The sequence below is a fragment of the Oncorhynchus tshawytscha genome, linkage group LG09 (genome assembly GCF_018296145.1).
Source record: "Oncorhynchus tshawytscha isolate Ot180627B linkage group LG09, Otsh_v2.0, whole genome shotgun sequence".
NCBI lineage: Eukaryota > Metazoa > Chordata > Actinopteri > Salmoniformes > Salmonidae > Oncorhynchus > Oncorhynchus tshawytscha.
In genome coordinates, this window is record NC_056437.1 from 25,681,002 (window position 1) to 25,702,470 (window position 21,469).

General features: G+C 46.0%; 3 protein-coding genes and 1 long non-coding RNA gene across 8 annotated transcripts in view; 1 reads left to right on the forward strand and 3 right to left on the reverse strand.

Annotated features, from left to right (window-relative positions):
- The window catches only part of LOC112257633 (neurofibromin), a 72,388-nt gene that overhangs the window by 34,012 nt on the left and 16,907 nt on the right, over positions 1-21,469 (forward strand). For 3 of the 5 annotated variants that reach the window (XM_024431356.2, XM_024431358.2, XM_024431359.2), the window contains exons 16-36: positions 114-237; positions 454-700; positions 882-955; positions 1,078-1,161; positions 1,281-1,622; positions 1,728-1,867; positions 1,983-2,105; positions 2,350-2,433; positions 4,636-4,752; positions 4,877-5,058; positions 5,322-5,533; positions 5,783-5,944; positions 7,713-7,816; positions 8,028-8,163; positions 8,462-8,524; positions 10,268-10,426; positions 10,545-10,642; positions 10,768-10,914; positions 11,118-11,264; positions 12,188-12,298; positions 21,018-21,450. In XM_024431356.2, the coding sequence (XP_024287124.1) occupies positions 114-237; positions 454-700; positions 882-955; positions 1,078-1,161; positions 1,281-1,622; positions 1,728-1,867; positions 1,983-2,105; positions 2,350-2,433; positions 4,636-4,752; positions 4,877-5,058; positions 5,322-5,533; positions 5,783-5,944; positions 7,713-7,816; positions 8,028-8,163; positions 8,462-8,524; positions 10,268-10,426; positions 10,545-10,642; positions 10,768-10,914; positions 11,118-11,264; positions 12,188-12,298; positions 21,018-21,450 (3,289 nt within the window). The remainder of the gene's footprint in view (positions 1-113; positions 238-453; positions 701-881; positions 956-1,077; positions 1,162-1,280; positions 1,623-1,727; positions 1,868-1,982; positions 2,106-2,349; positions 2,434-4,635; positions 4,753-4,876; positions 5,059-5,321; positions 5,534-5,782; positions 5,945-7,712; positions 7,817-8,027; positions 8,164-8,461; positions 8,525-10,267; positions 10,427-10,544; positions 10,643-10,767; positions 10,915-11,117; positions 11,265-12,187; positions 12,299-21,017; positions 21,451-21,469) is intronic. The other 2 variants (XM_024431357.2, XM_024431360.2) reach the window with 1 other exon arrangement.
- LOC112257637 lies at positions 12,349-13,317 on the reverse strand. The gene is made up of 2 exons (XR_002954609.2): positions 13,046-13,317; positions 12,349-12,779 (listed from the first exon to the last, which is right to left on the reverse strand). It is a non-coding gene; the product is annotated as an uncharacterized LOC112257637 (long non-coding RNA).
- LOC112257634 (oligodendrocyte-myelin glycoprotein-like) lies at positions 13,485-17,015 on the reverse strand. The gene is made up of 2 exons (XM_042326699.1): positions 16,644-17,015; positions 13,485-15,709 (listed from the first exon to the last, which is right to left on the reverse strand). Exons 1-2 carry the CDS (start codon positions 16,652-16,654, stop codon positions 14,374-14,376), a joined length of 1,347 nt encoding a protein of 448 aa, XP_042182633.1. The 5' UTR covers positions 16,655-17,015; the 3' UTR covers positions 13,485-14,373.
- Positions 17,721-20,435, reverse strand: LOC112257635. Its single transcript, XM_024431362.2, has 2 exons — positions 20,255-20,435; positions 17,721-19,317 (listed from the first exon to the last, which is right to left on the reverse strand). Exon 2 carries the CDS (start codon positions 19,311-19,313, stop codon positions 18,453-18,455), a length of 861 nt encoding a protein of 286 aa, XP_024287130.1. The 5' UTR covers positions 19,314-19,317; positions 20,255-20,435; the 3' UTR covers positions 17,721-18,452.

Genomic DNA, 21,469 nt, shown 5'->3' on the forward strand with positions numbered 1-21,469 from the left:
ATAGATGTTCTCTCATCTTAGATGCCAGTTAAATTTGAGTGTTTGTTGATGCTGATTGGTTAGCACAGATGGAGGTCACCAGTTTGACTGTGATTGGCTGTTGTACCCTACAGTTCCCAGGTGCTCTTCTTCATCTGTAAGAAGCTGGTTGGCCACCAGATGATCAACAGTACAGAGATTCTTAAGTGGCTGAGGGAGATCCTCATCTGCAGGAACAAGTTCCTCCTCAGGAACAAGGTGAGCCACAGTGTTGTGGGTTTTGTAGTCCTTGTGCCCTCCTGGATGAGACCCACAGGTATAAGGTTATAGAAAGTTCAGAATTATATTTAGGCATATTTGTCTTTTTGAGTAAAGCAAAAAGGTAGCTCTAGCATTCAGAACCCCCTCCTGAATGTGACCTTGACCCACTATTCTCCAATGTTCTAACCCTTCTGTCCTGTCTTCCTCCCCCAGGAGCGGGCCACGGTGGGCAGCGGCATCCCCATCTGTAGACAGGCCCAGACCAAACTGGAGGTGTGTCTCTACATGTTCCTGTGGAGCCCTGACATGGAGGCCGTTCTGGTGGCCATGTCCTGCTTCAGACACCTGTGTGAGGAGGCTGAGGTCCGCTGTGGAGTGGACGAGGTCCCGGTCCAGACCATCCTGCCCAACTACAACACCTTCATCGAGTTTGCCTCCGTCAGTAACATGATGTCCACAGGTTAGTAGTGAATGAACGCGCTAATGACCTATAACCTGGAGTTGACGGTGCTATGTCTTGTGGTGTATAGACAGAGTACCACCTCTAGAGGGCAGTCACAGCATGAGAGCTCAGCAGGTGATGACGTCGGGGCTGTCTGAGAGGCCAAGGCTCCTGTCATGGTGTGTTTGTGTGTTTTCAGGCCGGTTAGCCCTGCAGAAGAGAGTGATGGCTCTGTTGAGGAGGATCGAGCATCCTACTGCAGGAAACACAGAAGTGAGAGTGGCCTGCTGCTGTGCTTCTGTTCATACTCTTATGCTTCAATATGGAATGATGTTTGTGAAACACGATATTCACATCAACTCAACATTTGTTTTGTTTTATAATCTTCCCCATAGGCATGGGAAGACACACATGCAAAATGGGAGCAGGCGACCAAATTAATCCTCACACATCCCAAAACTAAGCTAGAGGATGGCCAGGTAAGCAGACATCCATTAGCCTGTTCTTATGCATTCTCCTTACGCACATCAAAATACACTTCACAAATGAATTGGTTGTGGATTGATGTTGTCCCTCTGTTGCTCCTATCTGTGTCCAGGAGTGGATCAACATGACGGGCTTCCTGTGTGCTCTGGGAGGTGTGTGTCTGCAGCAGCGCAGCGCCCCAGGCCTGGCCACCTACAGCCCCCCCATGGGGCCTCTCAGTGAGAGGAAGGGCTCCATGATCTCCATGGGCTCCTGTGAGGGGAACACGGAGACGCCCCTGGGCCGCTTCCTGGACCGCCTGCTGTCCCTCATGGTTTGCAGCCATGAAAAGGGTGTTCAGATCCGGACCAATGTTAAGGATCTGGTGGGCCTGGAGCTCAGCCCAGCTCTTTACCCCATGCTCTTCAACAAACTGAAGAACAGCATTAGCCGCTTTTTCGACGCACAGGGGCCGGTGAGAGGAACACATACACATGTACAGTGAAAAGGGTTGTACCTATAAATCCAAAGACACTGTTAACATGTGTAGTAAAATGTATAATTTTTTGTATCTGTGTAGGTTCCCATCAATGACACTAACACCCAGTTTGTGGAGCAGACCATTGCCATCATGAAGAACCTACTGGACAACCACACTGAGGGCAGCTCAGAGCACCTGGGACAGGCCAGCATAGAGACCATGATGCTCAACCTGGTCAGGTAAAAGCCTTCGCTCCTCTCCTCCATGGCATGCTTACCCTGGACTATGAGACCGTTGGTGCTGTGAGCACACTGCCCACTCTCATTCTCCCCATGCCGTGTGTTGTGTTGGCAGGTACGTGCGTATCCTGGGCAACATGGTCCATGCCATCCAGATGAAGACCAAGCTGTGTCAGCTGGTGGAGGTGATGATGGAGAGACGAGACGACCTGTCCTTCTGCCAGGAGATGAAGTTCAGGTAAGCGATTGAGACGACCTGTCCTTCTGCCAAGAGACAAAGTTCAGGTGAGAGATCGAGATGACCTGGCCTTCTGCCAAGAGATAAAGTTCAGGTGAGAATGTCCTCCTGGAGTCTAGACTGTCAGTCAAACATGTTCTGTACTGTCCAGGTTTACTGCAACATATCAACTGATACGTAGTAATACAAAGACCATGACATTGCATTTACATACAGTCAATTAATGTCCATTTGTCCCTGGCAGGAATAAGATGGTGGAGTACTTAACAGACTGGGTTATGGGCACCTCAAACCAGGCGGCTGATGATGATGTCAAGTGTCTTACCAGGTACTGTACTACTAACCCCTCCCCCTTATTGACTGCATGCCTGGACAAGCTCACTGAGGGGAGTGAGCCTCTAGGTCATACACTCCCCCAGGTTAGGTGCAACATCAGAGATGACATACAATGGTTCCAGACACTACACCACATATCTTTTCTCATACCTTATCTCCCCCAAGGAGGGAGTGACTGGCTCACAGACATTGTGGAGACAAGTACGTGGTTCCCCATTAATCCCGCCATCCCTTCACATGGTTTAGAATAGGTAAAGACACATTCACATATGAAGACAATGTTCTCTCCTGTCCTCTTCTCTTTCTGATATGCTGCATAGCACCAGAGACATGTGAAAGACAAGCCTGACTTCTCCCCTCTCTGGGCTCCAGGTGACTAAGCCCAAGCTGAGGGAGGAAGTGCAACTGCCAACACCAGAGTCCGAAGTGATACATTCTTATAATAAGCATATTATGCAGATAACACATCTTAATTATCTATGTTACCTAACTAATTCCTCACAGTGACCATACGTACATATCCCAACAAGAAGCCATGAATTACAGATGCCCTGCGACAAACCATCAAACAGACAAAGCGTCAATGCAGGACTAAGATCGAATCCTACTACACCGGCGCTGACGCTCGTTAGGATGTGTCAGGGCTTGCAAACTATCACGGATTTACAAAGGGAAACCCAGCAGAGAGCTGTCCAGTGAAGCAAGCCTACCAGACGAGCTAAATGCCTTTTTATACTCACTTCGAGGCAAGCAACACTGAACCATGCATGAGAGCACCGGCTGTTCTGAACGACTGTGTGATCACACTCTCTGTAGCCGATGTGAGTAAGACCTTTAAACACATTAACATTCAGACAGATTACCAGGACGCGTAGTCAGAGCATAGGCTGACCGACTGGCAAGTGTCTTCACTGACTTTTTCAACGTCTCCCTGACCCAGTCTGTAATACCTACATGTCTCAAGCAGAACACCATAGTCACTGTGTCCAAGAACGCCAACGTAACCTGTCTAAATTACTACCGCCCCGTAGCACTCACATCTGTAGCCATGAAATGCTTTGAAAGGCTCACATCAACACCATCATCCCAGAAACCCTGGACCCACTCCAATTTGCGTACCCCCCCAAACAGATCCCCATATGACACAATCTCTATTGCACTCTACACTGCCCTTTCCCACCTGGACAAAAGGAACACCTACTTGAGAATGTGGTTAATTGACTACAACTCAAAGTTTAACACCATAGTGCCCCTCAAGCTCATCACTAAGCTAAGGACCCTGGGACTGAACACTTCCCTCTGCAACAGGATCCTGGACTTCCTGATGGGCCGCCCCAGGTGGTAAGGTTAGGCAACAATACATTCGCTACACTGAACCTCAACACTGGGTCCCTTCAGGGGTGCGTGCTTAGCCCCCTCCTGTACTCCCTGTTCACCCACTACTGCGTGGCCGCCCACGACTCCAATACAATACTCCGATGTTGGACTTGATCGACGATGAGACCACCTATAGGGAGGAGGTCAGAGACCTGGCAGTGTGGTGCCAGGATAACAACCTCCCCCTCAATGTCGGCAAGATGCTATGGAGGGTAGTGCATACGGCCCAGTACATAACTGGGGTTGAACTCCAAGCCAAAAGTTAACCGATTAGCTGCCTGTACTAAATTAACCAAATAGCTACCTGTACTAAATTAACCAAATAGCTGCCTGTACTAAATTAACCAAATGGCTACCTGTACTAAATTAACCAAATGGCTACCCGGACTATCAGCATTGACCCTTTGACTCTATGCACACACACTGGACTCTACCCACACACTTGCACACTCAATCAGATATATATATATATATACACACACACGCTGCTGCTACTGTCTGTTATCTATCCTGTTGCCCAGTCACTTTACCCCTACCTATACAGTATGTACATATCTACCTCAATTTCCTAGTACCCCTGCACATAGACTCGGTACTGCTACCCCATGTATATAGCCAAGCTATCATTGCTCATTGTGTATTTATTCCTCATGTTACTTCCTTTTATATCTTTTTTTATTTTATTCTGCGTCGTTGTGAAGTAAGCATTTCACTATTACTTCGTAAACAACAGGCTTAGAAATGTACAACAGCTTTGAAATGTAAAATGTGATTCGATCTGACCTCTAACCCCTGAACTATGCTGTGTGATATACAGGGACCTGGACCAGGCCAGTATGGAGGCGGTGGTGTCTCTGCTAGCTGGCCTGCCCCTGCAGCCTGAGGAGGGAGACGGAGTGGAACTGATGGAGGCCAAGTCCCAGCTCTTCCTCAAGTACGTCAGCTATCCTCTCTTTACTCACTGTTACTATTGAAGTTCATTACTTATGCAATGTGTCTTACGTCATAAAATGTTCTAAAAGATAATGAGTAGAATATCTTTCTCCTTCTCTTCCCAGGTACTTCACCCTGTTCATGAACCTGCTGAATGACTGCAGTGAGGTGGAGGATGATGGGCAGCAGGTGGCAGGGAGGAAGAGGGGTATGTCTCGACGTCTGGCCTCCCTCAGACACTGCACCGTACTGGCCATGTCCAACCTTCTCAACGCCAACGTGGACAGTGGCCTCATGCACTCAATTGGTCAGTCTGGAAACCTAACATATCAACTTATCAGGAATGAGGCTTAGGCTCACTCTTTGGTTGGCTGCTTCATGTTTAAAGTGCTTAACATGCGAAATGAGATGTAATAGTGAATGTGGCTTTAATTGGATCTCTGTTGATTACATCTAATTCATCATTAGTGTAGGGTCGTTAAAACAATACTTGCCCATGGTCAATGTTCTTTCCTCTTGTCACACTTAGATAAGATTACAATACATGTCTCTCTCTTTCTGTGTGTGTAGGTCTGGGCTACCATAAGGACCTGCAGACGCGGGCCACCTTCATGGAGGTGCTGACTAAGATCCTGCAGCAGGGGACAGAGTTTGACACACTGGCAGAGACGGTGCTTGCTGACCGGTTTGAGAGGCTGGTGGAGCTGGTCACCATGATGGGAGACCAGGGAGAGCTGCCTATTGCCATGGCTCTGGCCAACGTAGTGCCCTGCTCCCAATGGGTATGTAGGCTATTCACCACCCACTGTCCTTTCTCCGGGACCTGAGATCTTTACATTTATATTACACCTGGGGGTGAAAAATGGAATAACGTTTAAAGCAAATAGTTTTCACACTGTTTTAGCTTATAATACACCACTGTACCACACTGAGATTGTTGAGGTATGAATATGAATGAATGCGCCAGTGTTGCGTAGATTGTTGGTATCAGAGTGTGAGCTGTGTCAGTAACAATAATTTTCTCCTGTCAGGATGAGCTGGCGCGGGTGCTGGTGACTCTGTTTGACTCACGCCACCTCCTCTACCAGCTGCTGTGGAACATGTTCTCCAAGGAGGTGGAGCTTGCTGACTCCATGCAGACACTTTTCAGAGGAAACAGTCTGGCCAGTAAAATCATGACCTTCTGCTTTAAGGTACACAACATGACATGAAAATGTGGATAAACCTTTTTACGATGCAAAATACCCCTCTCTCTGACAAAGGATATGACACACTCCAGTTGAATTCAGAAGTTTACATACATTTAGGTTAGAGTCATTAAAACTTGTTATCTCCACAAATGTCTTGTTCATAAACAATAGTTTTGGCAAGTTGGTTGAGACATTTACTTTGTGAATGAGACATTTACTTTGTGAATGACACGTAATTTTTCCAAAAATTATTTCACTTATAATTCACTGCATCACAATTCCAGTGGGTCAGAAGTTTACATGCACTAAGTTGACTGTCACTTTAAACAGCTTGGAAAATTCCAAAAGATTATATCATGGCTTTAGAAGCTTCTGATAGGCTAATTGACATAATTTGAGTGAATTGGCAGTGTACCTGTGGATGTATTTCAAGGCCTACCTTCAAACTCAGTGCCTCTTTGTTTGACATCATGGGAAAATCTAAAGAAATCAGCCAAGACCTCAGAAAATAAATTGTAGACCTCCATAAGTCTGGTTCATCCTTGGGAGCAATTTCCAAACACCTGAAGGTACCACTTTCATCTGTACAAACAATAGTACGCAAGTATAAACGCCATGGGACCACGGGGCCGTCATACCGCTCCGGAAGGAGAGGCGTTCTGTCTGCTAGAGATGAACGTACTTTGATGCGAAAAGTGCAACTTAATCCCAGAACAACAGCAAAGGACCTTGTGAAGATGCTGGAGGAAACAGGTACAAAAGTATCTATATCCACAGTAAAACAAGTCCTATATCGACACAACCTGAAAGATCGCTCAGCAAGGAAGAAGCCACTGCTCCAAAACCGCCATAAGAAAGCCAGACTACGGTTTGCAACTGCACATGGGGTCAAAGATTGTAGTTTTTGAAGAAATATCCTCTGGTCTGATGAAACAAAAATAGAACTGTTTGGCCATAATGACCAGCTTTATGTTTGGAGGAAAAAGGGGGATGCTCGCAAGCCGAAGAACACCATCCCAACCGTGAAGCACAGGGGTGGCAGCATCATGTTGTGGGAGTGCTTTGCTGCAGGAGGGATTGGTGCACTTCACAAAATAGATGACATCAGTCAGGAAGTTAAAGCTTGGTCGCAAATGGGTCTTCCAAATGGACAATGACCCCAAGCATACTTCAAAAGTTGTGGCAAAATGGCTTATTAAGGACAACAATGTCACGGTATTGAAGTAGCCATCACAAAGCCTTGACCTCAATCCCATAGAACATTTCTGGGCAGAATTGAAACAGCGTTTGAGAGCAAGGAGGCCTACAAACCTGACTCAGTTACACCAGCTCTGTCAGGAGGAATGGGCCAAAATTCACCCAACTTATTGTGGGAAGCTTGTGGAAGGCTACCCAAAATGGTTGTCCTAAGATAACCAATTTAAAGGCAATGCTACCAAATTCTAATTGAGTGTATGTAAACTTCTGACCCACTGGGAATGTGAGGAAAGAAATAAAAGCTGAATGAAATCATTCTCTCTACTACTATTCTGACATTTCACCTTCTTAAAATAAAGTGGTGATCATAACTGACCTAAGACGGGGCATTTTTACAAGGGTTAAATGTCAGGAAATGTGAAACTGAGTTTAAATGAATTTGGCTAAGGTGTATGTAAACTTCCCGACTTCAACTGTGTGTGGTCTTTGGCTTTCAAATAAGCATGGTGCCTGCTTTCTATAATGTTAGTTTTGAGTTTGTGTGTTTGTGTATCCACCCCTCTGCTGTTTTCAGGTGTATGGGGCCACATACCTGCAGAAGCTTCTAGAGCCTCTTCTCAGAGGGGTCATCACCGCCCCAGAGTGGCAGCTCATCAGCTTCGAGGTGGACCCCACCAGGTACCCTGACCACTCAGACACAACACATTCACTCATTCACCCACTTTGTTTTCCAGCTGTACTATTTAAACCAAGGCAGCCCCCTCCCTCCATCTTAGATGTATTTTTGCAACATGGAAGAAGAATTGTACGGTACATGACCTGTTGCATTGTCCGATGCTCTCTTGCTGTCTCTGGTTTTGACTGGCTGGTTCCATGTCTGCGGCTGCAGGCTGGAGCAGAGTGAGATCCTGGAGGAGAACCAGAGGAACCTGCTGCAGATCACCAACCGCTTCTTCCTGGCCATCATCAACTCCTCCACAGAGTTCCCCCCTCAGCTGCGCAGTGTCTGTCACTGCCTGTTCCAGGTACATATTAGACTGCACACCTCAACTGCCAACTCCAACCCACTCCACAGTCTGTAAACCCCCATCTTAACATACAGGGTTCCATTTATTTGAAGATTTTAACTTTTTCTGCAATTGCCACCATTATGTTTTCACATAATGTCAGGGTGGTTTTTATGAACTAGGTAAATGTACATCAAAAGGTAAGGTTTGCACTTTTGTGCGGTGTCTGTATATGAATGTAGAAGTATTTGTGCAGTGCGTGTTTGTGGTGTGTGTGTTTGCCGTGACCTTTTTTGTGCCCATCTCTGTTCTGTAGGCAACTTGCCACTCTCTACTGAATAAAGCCACAGTTAAAGAGAAAAAGGAAAGCAAAAAAGCAGTAAGTTCAGAGAATGTTCTCCCTGGCCACTGTTGAAAGAAAGGGAAGGTCATTCACCCTCTTGCTGTTCTATCACCTTAAACTACTTTATACTCCTGCCCTCCTTACAATCCTCACCTGAAATCCCACTACTAATACTTTTACTTTCAAATTAGTTTATATGGATTTTAATGTACGCTCACCACAAACAAACTCTTGGCACTGGTGAAACTGCACTGCTGTTACTGGTTGGTGTTGAAAGGAGTTTGGGGGTCGATGATAACGGGCTCATGTTGCAGATGGTCAAGGAGCACTTTGGCACATAGTTGTGCTGTGCGACTCAGGATCCTGGGATCCACACCGCTTTTTTGAAACCTCTCATGGAATTTGGAACTAAGGGTGTTGGGCAAACACGAGCCACCAGAATAGCATCAATGCACCTTGGCATAGGTTCTACAACTGTCTGGAACTCTATTGGAGGGAAGCGACACCATTCTTCCATGATCATTTCCATCATTTGGTGTTTTGTTGTCGGTGGAAAACAATGTCTCAGGCACCGCTGCAGAATCTCCCAGAAGTGTTCAATTGGGTTGAGATCTGGTGACTTGTCACATACACATTTGTTTTACTCTCCTTGTGGGAACCAAAAAATGTATTCCTATTCAAAATCCTGTTTTCCAGAACCCTTAACCGAACCCAGGATTTCCCAAACTCTGTCCTGGTAACCCCAAGGGGTACACTTTCTGTTGTTTGCCCTAGCACTACACAGCTGACTCAAATAACCCACTAATCATCAAGCTTTTATCATTTTGAATCAGCTCTATTGTGCTAGGGCAAAAAACTAAACGTGGTGTTGAAAGGAGTTTGGGGGTCGACGATAACGGGCTCATGTTGCAGATGGTCAAGGAGCACTTTGGCACATAGTTGTGCTGTGCGACTCAGGATCCTGGGATCCACTCCACTTTTTTGAAAGCTCTCATGGAATGTGAAGTCCTAAGGCTTTCTCTGAAATTCATTACTAGCTAAGTTTCGCAGTGCAGAAATACCTCCACACCTTCAGTTCTCTATACTGCATTTACCGTATCTGAAATCTGCAGCCTATTGTTGTGCATCGATCCATGATGTCATATTGTCATGATGGTCAAAATTGCTAGCGGTAAATATCCTGTGTTGGTGGCGCTGGGTAAGCTGTGGAGGCCTGGTAATTGGCTGACCTTTCAAAGCACTCTAATACTGCAGGTCATTAATGACAGCTTGTCTTATTCCAGCAGCAATGAAATAAGACTTCATGAGGTTGCATTATCTTACAGCCTAGTAATTCCACTGCTGCAATATCCCTTTTAAAACACACGTGTGTTACAAGTGATACCATTTTCGTTTGCGGACATGCAGAGCGTTTGATCAATTTAGGACATTGATTTAATTGAACATCGCCCAGTGTTTTTTCAGAAGCATACAGTATCACGTCTACCCTAGTAGTTAGGACTGGTCTAAGATTCTCCTCTCCCCCTTTTCAAGATTCCCAGGTACCTTGCTTTCCTTTTAATCTCTTAACTCAGTTTTGAAGCGGGCCTAGCGTTGTGAATGTGGTTTGGAGGTGATGATGTGGCCATCTTGTCCTCTAGACTGTGGAATACTTTGTCTCCCTCCCCACTCTCCTCACTGCACTCTTTCTACCCTTCTATCTACTCCAACCCATGTCCTCGCCTCCTCTCCCTCTCTCTAACAATGTTGTTACCATCCATCCAACACCCTCACACACAGGTGGTCAGCCAGCGTTTCCCCCAGAACAGCATAGGGGCGGTGGGTAGTGCCATGTTCCTCCGTTTCATCAACCCTGCCATAGTGTCTCCCTATGAGGCGGGCATCCTGGATAAGAAACCTCCTCCCAGGATTGAGAGGGGCCTTAAGCTCATGTCCAAGGTAAGAGGACAGGACACCCAGGCCACATGTATACAAAGCTGATATGTCTTAATAATATGCTATATTCTATTTGAGGATCTGGCCTTGTTGTTAATATGGTTTGAATGTTCTTTTACAGATCCAGCAGAGCATTGCCAACCATGTTGTATTCACCAAAGAGGAGCACATGAGGCCTTTTAATGACTTTGTCAAAAGCAACTTTGATGCAGCTAGAAGGTATGATAACAGAATGATATCTTACCTCTCTGAGAATACATTGATATGTATTGGATGTTTTCACCTGATACTAATTACCCTAGCAGGTGTAGATAAATCTTGTTCCTTTGACCTATGTGTTGTAGGTTTTTCCTGGACATCGCATCAGACTGCCCTGCCAGTGACTCAGTCAACCACAGCCTGTCCTTCATCAGTGATGGCAACGTTCTGGCCCTGCACCGTCTGCTGTGGAACAACCAGGAAAAGATAGGACAGTACCTCTCTAGCAACAGGTGAGTGGGCAGAATGGAACATGTATGGCTTAGATGTTACAAGAGATAAGTAAGATGTTTCACACAACCCAGATCTCTAGAATAAACAACGGCCCATCTCACAGGAGGTTGTGTTTGATACTACTGTAGACCTCTGTACTTTCTGCATGTGGCAGATGTGTATCAAAGAGTAGATTATTCCTAACGTTGTTGTTCTTCATCAGGGATCATAAAGCAGTGGGAAGACGGCCTTTTGACAAGATGGCCACCCTCCTGGCCTACCTGGGGCCCCCAGAGCACAAACCTGTGGCTGACACCCACTGGTCCAGCCTCAACCTCACCAGCTCCAAGTTCGAGGAGTTTATGACAAGGTACATACATGAAGTTACTATTAATTACATACAGGTAACTGCCCAAACAAAGGAAACGCCAACATAGTGGCTTAATCGGGCATTGGGCCAGAACAGCTTCAATGCACATAGATTCTACATGTGTCTGGAACTCTATTGGTGAGATGTGGCACCGTTCTTCCTTGAGAAATTCCTTCATTTGTTGTTTTGTTGATGGAGGTGTAAAATGTGTCTCAGGCGTCGCTCTAGAATTTCACATAATTGGGAGAAGATTGGGTTGAGATCTGGTGACTTGAGACACACACATTTGTTTTACTATCCTTGTGGGGACCAAAACACACACACACACACACACACACATACACTTTAACCTCCCTATGCTCCTTTGAGACCCCTCTTTCAAAGTCACTGAGATCTCTTCTAGTCACAGTAGCCAAAATAATGGGCAGCTGGGCGTTTTTATACATGGGTAGGCATTTTTATACCCTAAGCATTGGATGTTAATTGCTTAATTTACTCAGGATCCACACCTGTGTGGAAGCACCTGCTTTTAATATACACTGAGTGTACAAACATTAATAATTAATAATAATAATATTAATAATAATTAATTAATAATACCATCCTAATATTGAGTTGCTCCCCCCTCCTTTTGGCCTCAGAACTAACAAGGTATTAACAAGTGACATCAATAAGGGATCATAGCTTTCACCTGGATTCACCTGGTCAGTCTGTCATGGAAAGAACAGGTGTTCATAATGTTTTGTACACTCAGTGTACTTTGTATCCCTTATTTACTCAAGCATTTCCTTTATTTCGGCAGTTACCTGTAGATCTCACAAAGCAGTCTCATAAAACAGGATATGAAAGCATCTGAGGCAGAGGTTGTTTTAGTGGTACTCTGAAAGTATTTCCCTGTCTTGATCCTGCTCCTGCTCCCTCAGACACCAGGTACATGAGAAAGATGAGTTCAAAGCCCTGAAGACCCTCAACATCTTCTACCAGGCTGGCACCTCCAAGAACGGCAACCCTGTCTTCTACTACATCACACGCAGGTGAGGCCTGCAGACTGTCACATTTTAACAGAAAGTCACAGAACGCTGTGTTCACTTTATCATGATGCATTTATTCAGAAACATAGTTTTAACATGTGTGCTATATTTTATTTTAGTAGATAACAAAAGGTTTTTTAGAAAGTGTCCAAAGAGTACAGGTCATCGTGGTCTTCCTTAGGGTGAGGATATATGTAGTTAAAGAATAGTTGGACATCCCAGATTGAGGGAGTGCATGGTGAATATAGCTGCCTTGCTGCCATCAGAGAGTAGCTATCTGCTGCAGGAGAGTGGGGGACAGAGCCAGGAGCATGAGGCCAATCCCCCACAGAGAGGAGAGTGGGGGAGAGGAGTTGGTGCTGCTGCCTGTGGAATTGGTGCTGTTGGCTCCGATCACCGTCCCATGTTGAGCCAGGAAGACAATGGCCATCACAACCATTTGCAGCACACCACTACGAACATGCATTCTCTTTCTGTGGTCAAACTGCCAATGTAGACATAAGACAACCAACATGCCACAGTCACCAGCATGCCAGGTAGAACAGCATTTTTTTACACTCTTTCATTTGTAAATCTAGTACATTTCTCATGAGCTGTTTTCCATTTTAAAGCTGTATTCTAGCATTCTAAATAAGTTAACCTTAGTAAACTGATTTGATCGATGAATGCCAGCAAATTGATCTCAATAAACATCTGACCAATTATAACAACAACGGGACCACCAACACCATTCAAAGATCTGCCACTTACCGGATGTTATGACGTAAACCCTCTCAGCTTCAGTGGTGATGATTTGTGAAGAGCCAACCGTTTGGGAGGAGGTATTTTATGGCACCTGGCTAATGACATCTTTATAGTTGACTGTAGGCATTGGCAACTCACCACAACGGGGGTGGCCGGTGTTTCTGTTTCGCTGTACCCATGGAAAATCACAAAACTGTTTGTTTCCAAGTCTCTAGCTGAGATCCGCCCATCAACATTCTCTCACTCTCTCTCACACGCGGGTGAACACTCTCTCACACACACACACACAGAGTGTATTTGTGGATGTGATTGAGTGATGTAGCCTGCTGTGGTGCCAGTAGGAAACATAAAGGTACAGTATGGTGCCACCTGCTGCTGAGTTACGGTCATAGCCTCTAAATTGGTGTGTGTGTGTGTGTGTGTGTGTGTGTGTGTGTGTGTCTGTGTGCGATTTTAAAATAATTGCTTCAAAGACCTACATCTGGTGTATTAGAAGCAATTACTGGAACCATGTTTGTCTTCAAAACCTTTTTTATTTACACAAAGATTGACCACGAAGATGACAATTTTTCTGTTCACTATAATGGGGGATCCTGTTTTCTGCTAACAATGCCTGAAGCGCAGAAGGCTGCTGAGGGGAGGATGGCTCATAAAAATGGCCAGAAAGGAGCAATTGGAATGGCATCAAACACCTAGAAACCATGTGTTTGATGTATTTGATACCATTCCACCTATTCCACTCCAGTCATTACCTGCAGTACCATGGTCAGCCTCTAACTCCCGAGGCTCAATGAGAGGGGGCAGTCATTCTCCCCTGGAAAGAACAGCTAGTTTTCAGCTTTTCTCTCCCTACTCAGACCACTCCCAGACAGTCCTAGCAAAATTCTTGCTTGATAAATTGCTCTTTGCTAAGAAGCTATTTTTGAACAATTTAATTGAAAACAATCACTCTTAAGGTATTTAATTATTATCCAGAAATGATTTGATATTGAGATAAAAACTGCTGCTTTGGACCTTTAAGTATTCAAAGTTGATGATGAAAACAGAGTTATGCAGATAGTGAGTACTAAAGTATTTGTTCAGTATCCCAATAATGATACTGGCCATATAGTGGTAGTAGTGTTAGTGTACATGGATGCTGCCTGTGCATGTCATACAGTATATTGTTATTGATTAAAGTAATGCAGAAGAGTTCATTTAAGTGTCTTACAGTATTCAAAATGGAAGAAAACAACAAAGTTGGTTTAATGATACTCATTTGTGTGTGTTTGTGCAGTTGTATGTCCAAAGTCTGACAAGGACATTACTCCAACTCCAGACATTTCCTTCAATTTTCAGAGGACATACCGGGTGTGAGTCAGGAAGAACCACAGGTTCAGTAGGAGTGGGAGTGTAGACCTGGGGCTGGGGGCTGGGCTGGTGTTTCGTACCGGGGAGCCACCGTGGTTAGGCCTCTTGACACTCCTGGTGCGGAGGGTGGCTGTTCTCCTTGTGATGGTAGAGGGGTTGTCAGTGGTATAGAAGCTGTCAGTAGTAAATGCAGTGTCTGTTAGGAAGGGGTCGTCTGTGCTTGTCAAGCTGTTTTCTGTGTGGGACCTGTCAGTGGGCAGGGTGGAAATGGCTAGAGGGGTGGAGGTGAACTGGTGTTGGTCTGTGAAGAGGCCGTGGTCCTCTGATCCACTGGGGCGTCCTGGGGCTTTCCTGCTGTGGAGCTGGGTGTTGAGCAGGGCAGACTCGGACAGGTACCAAGGCCACCTGGTGAGGGCCTCTGGAGGAGGAGGGTGGCTCCGCTCCTCCGGAGTACCAGCAGCCAGGGGAGGCTGAGTGTAGGAGGCAAAGTGCCACCCTCCAGTCCTGGCCAGGGGATGCTCTCCACAGACAGAGTGAGTGTGGCAGGGGCAGCCCAGCACGCGGGTGGAGGTGTGCTTGAGCCAGGCCAGCAGGTGGGTGATGTTGGTCTGGTGCTCACAGGCCCAGGGGTTGTCCCCCAGGGAGAGGAGCCGCAGGCTGCCCAGCTGGCTGAAGGCCCTGGGGCCCACAGAGGAGAAGCGGTTGGAGTGCAGGTAGAAGGTGGTCAGCCTGAACAGCCGTGCCAGAGTGCCAGGCAGCATCTGCACCAGGGAGTTGTGGGAAAGGTCCACGGTCTCCAGGCTGGCAGGCATGTTGGTAGGCACGGTCCAGAAGCGGTTGTGGCTGACGTTGAGCAGGCGCAGGCTGGTCAGGGTGTTGTTGATGAACACGACCCGTTCCAGCTTGTTATTGGACAGGTCGAGGACCCGCAGGTTCCACTGGTAGGCTGTGTCGTTCTTGTCCAGCAGGTTGATGCCGTTGGCTGCAATGTGGAGCTCCCACAGGGCTCTGGGCAGAGCGGTGGGCAGGCGGACCAGCCTGTTGTGGGACAGGTCCAGGGTGCGGAGGTGGACAAAGGTACTCAGCTGGCCGTCCAGGTCGTGGATGCGGTTGTGAGACAGGTTGAGGGAGTGCAGGTTGTGCTGCAGGCCCAGGGGCAGAGTCCTCAGGCCCCTCCAGGAACAGTCCACCTCCCTGTGGCTGTGGTTACAGGTGCACATTGGGGGGCAGACAGCCAGGGCCTGGAGACCCAGCAGCATCAACAGCCATAGCACGGCCACACAGTGGGGAGGGACGCTGGGTGGCATCAGTAGCACACGCCTTGAAACACAGGGGAAACGCCTGGATAAATTAGTTACAAACATGATAGCAAGCCCACTATTAGCTAGGCTACATATCAAAGCAGTAATATGTATTAGTAAAAGCTTATAGTCCACATAGGTAGTAGACAAAGAGCACGGTGAATGATATGCAGATTGAGACTATCCTCTCTGCACCAGTAGTGGAGGAGAGGCTGCGTTACTGCAGTGAGCTGTGCTGAACACACTGGAGACAACGGTTAAGATCTCATTCTCTCCCGTTCTGCTCCACCCTCACCCTCTTTCTCCCCCCACGGAGGCTCCCTAACATCTCGTCACAGTGCTGCAGATGTGCCTTCTCCAGCATGATTATGCATACAATAGAGTATGTGAGTAGGGTTTAAACGTTTGGCATTAACCCCTACAGTCAGTCCTATTTATTGAGGAAGGGAGCCTCCCTAGCAACAGACTAGTGGGCAGTGTGATGCTTTGACTAGAATGGCTTGTAGTCTGTTTTGAAGAGGATGTTCTGATTGGCTTGGGCTATTAGTCTGTAGAGGATACCTTTTAGAAGATGTTTGTACAGCACTTGAGGTGTGATTTCCCTGCTGTCCTATTTCACTGATGTTAATTAGCCTGTTCTATATATATATATATATATAGCCCAATCAGTGAGTGTCAGCTATTGAGCAGGGAGTTGTTCCTACTAGAACGTGCTGAATAGATTGGTTTTGTTAATGACTAAGGAGAGGACTGGCACACTGGCCAGTCCCGCAGCAAGCGGAGTCAGAGAAATGATGCACAGGGAGCAGTGCAAAGATTCAATTACTGTAGCACCATAGTCATGTATGTTTGTGTGTGTGTGCATTGTTGCTTTTTTGTCTTGGATTCCATGGGGGGGGTGTTGTGTGTGTGTGTGTGTGTGTGTGTGTGTGTGAGAGAGAATAGACACTCACCTTTTCCTCATCTTTGCATTCCAGTCACTTCTCTCCTCTCTATGGTCCTCAGCCCAAGGCTGCTTTCTATCCTCTGTCTCCTAAAACACTGGAGTGGCAGCTGCTTTGCTGAAGAGGGATTTTCTGTTTTTTTTGCTCATTCACTGTTTTTAATGCCCTCTTGCTTTTCCTTTCCTACCTTCTGAGACTGTTCTGTTCCCCCTGGTTTTGTCCTTGATCCCTTTTGTTTTCCTCTGAAGGATGGACCATTAAGAGTATATGTCTCTTAGTCTGCCCTTTTAGGTCCAGTGATGCAGGTAGCATTAAACGGTATAAGCTCCTACTGCTTCAGCATCCACTGCAGGCTCTGCATTAACACTGGGAGAGTGTGTGTGTGTTAGGGAGGGAGGTAGAGGGGAAAGTGGGAGGGGTGTAGGAGAGGAGTAGGGATGCAGTGCAGAGCGGCCCTTAGCTACTGATGACGAGGAGCGGGGGGGGGGGCTGCTGACTCCAATGTTTCATAATCACTATCATTCAAAGAAATGTCTTCAATCTCTCTCTCCCCCAACACCATCCTCTTTCCATGTATCTGGATTTAGCGAGGACTGTCAATCAAAATCCACTGACTCAATGCACCACGGAAGGGAATTTATTTTCTGGCACAAAGATGTTATTTATATTTTGCTATAATAGTTATGTACCCCCTGTACGTATTGCAGTAATGGATAACATTTGATTTTGGTTTGAAATGGTTAGTAGTCAGTATTATGCCCTCTTCACGGACAACCCGTTTTAGACTTGACATGCAATACATCCACACGTTCATCATGTTGTCAGCCATAAGTAGATGAATAAATATCTGAGAGAGAGGATGGGAACATAAAACGGATCTGTGGCGGTGCAGCAGTTTTGAATGTGGTATTATGCTGCTTTGTTGTAGTTCCCCTCTCTGGTCAGTGAAAACGGGTGGTACTGCCTCACAGGCACACTGCTTACTAATGACCAGCCTTGCTCTCCCTCTCTCTGTAATTCATCCACATGCACACTCACATGCAATTAGCTGCCTCTCAGACACACTGTAGCAGAGAAACACTCAGGAAGTGTCCTAATTCTTTATTGTTTCAAAGGCTTGGAAACGGAAGGGCAGATAAAGCTAGAGCAGAAACATTTGAACTCTTCTTTACTGTATCGAATAGACCAAGGAAGTGATGTTGACTTGTTGGAAAACATTGAGAGTGTTTCTGGAAGAGGTTTGTGGCTTAAACAGTTCCTTTAAATTGTCTACTTAAGCTGCTACTACAGTTTAGTGCTGGTTGGTTCTGTTTTGTAATTTTGCAGAATTTAGAATGTCTAAAAATGGAGAATGTCTAAAAATGGAGAAGTGAGGGAAATGTCAGATGAATTGTGACAAGCAAGCTGTGATACAACCACTAGACCAAACAGGAGTCATTTCCTCTTATCAGTGACACTGATGATGGCTATACATTTTAACTTATAACTATTTTTGTTACACAAATACAAATTCATACAAATATTAAACATTCACATGATATTCAACTTCTTGTGGTACATTAATTTGTATAGACATGATCATAATGGTAATTATTTCCTAAGTTTTGAATGAGAATGCGAGCATAAAATAGAAAACCACACAATCACTCTAAGCAAACACTCAGGTCAAAAGCAAATCTCTTTACAGCATGCCAATAGAAGGTGTTGTATAAAACTGTGCTGTTCCCATCATCAGTATGCAGCTGAGGACAGTTTGACCAGTGGTTTGAGCTTGTTTCTGGTCCAAGGTCAGAGGATGAGGTCACGATGTGAGAGCCCTCACCCCACCACCACAACAACATCGCTAGAGGCTTGTGATTGGGGAGAGACTGCTGTGGCTGTGGGGTCAGAGGGCTCTGCAGGCTGTTTGGTGGTGGTAGTGACTGGGCTCTCCTGGCTAGGGTTTGCAGCTGCTGCCACCCCATTTTCCGTGGCTTCCTTCTTCTCTTCCTTCTTGGGTGTATCTTTCACCATCTCATTTTCCCCTTGCCCCTTGTCTGTCTTGCCGTTCTCCCCCTCCTGGGTCTGTCTGAGCTCTGCCATCATCAGGCTGGTCTCACCGGGCTCAGAGTCAGGCCTCTCCTTGGTCCTCTGGCCAGTGCCCCAGTACCCAGTACCACTCACCAGGTCTATGTTGCTGCGGGTGGGGCGGCTGCTGATGCAGGGCTGGCGCTTCAGGCAGCACACATGGCATGACAGCGCCACTGTGGAGACTAGCAGGATGGCACACAGGACCACCAGGGCACCTGTCACAATCAGCAGGATGGTGGCCTCCTTCTTATCCAACAGAAAGTCAGAGCTGCGGCAGGGGCTGAACGTGGGGCTGGTTTGGGCCTTAAGTGGAGGGTAGGCACTAGGTTTGGTGTTGGCTCTGGATGGTGTGTTGTTGGTGTTCACTGGGCTATTGGTTCCAGATGTTTCTCTGGTGTTGAGGGTAGCTGGTGTTGTTGATTCTGACTGAAAATGTGTTGAACTGTTAAATTGTGTTAAATGTGTAGTTCCAGAAGGTCCCATGGTTGTGTTAGGGTTAGCCCCAGCTCCCTTTTCAGTTTCATTTTTCATTTTACCGTCATTAGCAAGTACTGATGTTCCCATGAGTACCACACAGTACAGCAAGAGGCAGACCTGGGAGCCATTCATATTTCTATGGGAAAAGGGGGAAAAAAGAGATCATAGTGAGGTTTACTGGTGACCATCAGTAAGTATTATAGCATCTCAAGTTCTGCTTTTTCTTACACATTGAGTTCCTTTGTGGTTTCATGTGAGTGTCAGTTTCCATACTGTCTGATGTCATTTGATCAGCAGTCTGAGATCTGAGTGACAATGATGATTGGTATTAATCTGAGATTTAAAATATCTTGATTAATTGAATTAGCTTTCTTGTTAAACCATTTATTCATTTATTTTGCCCAGAATGCATTTGAGAGTTGATGATCAATATTCACTTCCAATTTGCACCAGTACATAAAAAAAAAAAGAATTAACAAAAAATTAAACTGCCTTTGCTGAACAATTAATCAAATGGCCACCCGGACTATTTGCATTGACCACCCCTTTGTTTTTACACTGCTGCTACTTCTGTTTATTAACTATGCATAGTCACTTTACCCTTACCTTCATGTGCAAATGACCTCGACTAACCTGTACCCCACACATTGACTCGGTACCCCCTGTATATGGCCTCATTTATTGTTTTTATTGTGTTACTTAATTAAAATAAAAAAAACATTTAGTAAATATTTTCTTAATTGCATTGTTGTTTTAAGGGCTTGTAAGTAAGCATTCCACGGGAAGGTCTACACACCTGTTGTATTCGGCGCATGTGACAAATACAATTTTATATATGATCTCCCAGAAATTTAAATCAAGCGATTCTGGTCAATATAAACTGGAATTTATAATTTATGTGTATGATGTACAAAATCTCAAGACTGAATCTCCTTGATCTCAAAATAATACACTACAAAAAACACTTCCCTCAGGGATACTTATCCTTCAGTTCAACACCGTACCATCCACCCTGTGAAGGTAGACTATTTTCAAACTTAGTTTATTTTCTTGAATATGTTGATATCACTTACCTTGATGGAGTTGACCAGTCTGTGTGTGGTACTTCCTAACACGAGGGAATCCAGGCAGAGATTCAAAAAGCCCAGCCGTATGTGTGACCAGTTTCAGAAATTAGAAATGCCTATGAGAAGAGAGGTGTGAAAGACGCCCTCGACATCAGCATGCTCCTTCAGTAATGACCAGTTTCCTGTTCCTCTCTCACTTCTCACTTCACTTCTCCTAGTTACTTGATTTCCTGTGTGATGTTTAGCTTGGTCACTCAGAGGGGTAGCACTATGGCACTCTCCGCGGGACTGGAAGAAAGCGGATGTTTCCATTTTTCAGGGATCCAATATTTTCAACCAAATTGCTGTTTCCCCTGAAAAACAGATGTGGGGACTACGCTCAGGTGTCTTTTTACTCCTACTATGTTAGGTTAGCACTATGGTACAGTAGTACTATGGTACAGTAGTACTATGGTTAGCACTATGGTACAGTAGTACTATGGTTAGCTCTATGGTACACTACAACAGTAGTACTATGGTTAGCACTATGGTTAACACACTACAGCAGGTGGGGGGTTGAGAGGAAGTGAACACATGCTGGCTGTCTGCTTATTAGCCCACACTGTCAGTGTGTAATTTTCCAACCGAGTCAAGTGTTGAACTGTGGTTGGCAGGTTGGCATGACTCACACACATTTCTTGTCCCCTGCACCCTATTCAATTTACAAGGACTTAAAAATGCTTCTGTGATATCCCTTTCTGCCTCCCCCTCTCCCTCCTCACCCTCCCAGATTTAAGACTGGCCAGATCAACGGTGATCTCCTCATCTACCACGTGCTGCTGACCCTGAAGCCCTACTACGCCAAGCCCTATGAGATCGTTGTGGACCTGACCCACGCCGGACCCAGCAACCGCTTCAAGACCGACTTCCTGTCCAAGTGGTTCGTGGTGTTCCCGGGCTTCGCCTACGAGAATGTGGCGGCCATCTACATCTACAACTGCAACACGTGGGTGAGGGAGTACACCAAGTATCACGAGAGGTTGCTGACAGGCCTGAAGGGGAGCAAGAAGCTGCTGTTCATTGACTCCCCAGCGCGGCTAGCGGAGCACGTGGAGCCTGACCAGCAGAAGCTGCCGGCGGCCACGCTAGCCCTGGAGGAGGACCTCAAGGTGTTCCACAACGCCCTCAAACTGGCCCACAAGGATACCAAGGTCTCCATCAAGGTTAGGACATGAGGGAGTC

What these genes read in the sequence shown, in the direction of transcription:
- LOC112257635 (XM_024431362.2), bottom strand. Translation starts at nt 19,313, where the DNA reads ATGAATGGCTCCCAGGTCTGCCTCTTGCTGTACTGTGTGGTACTCATG.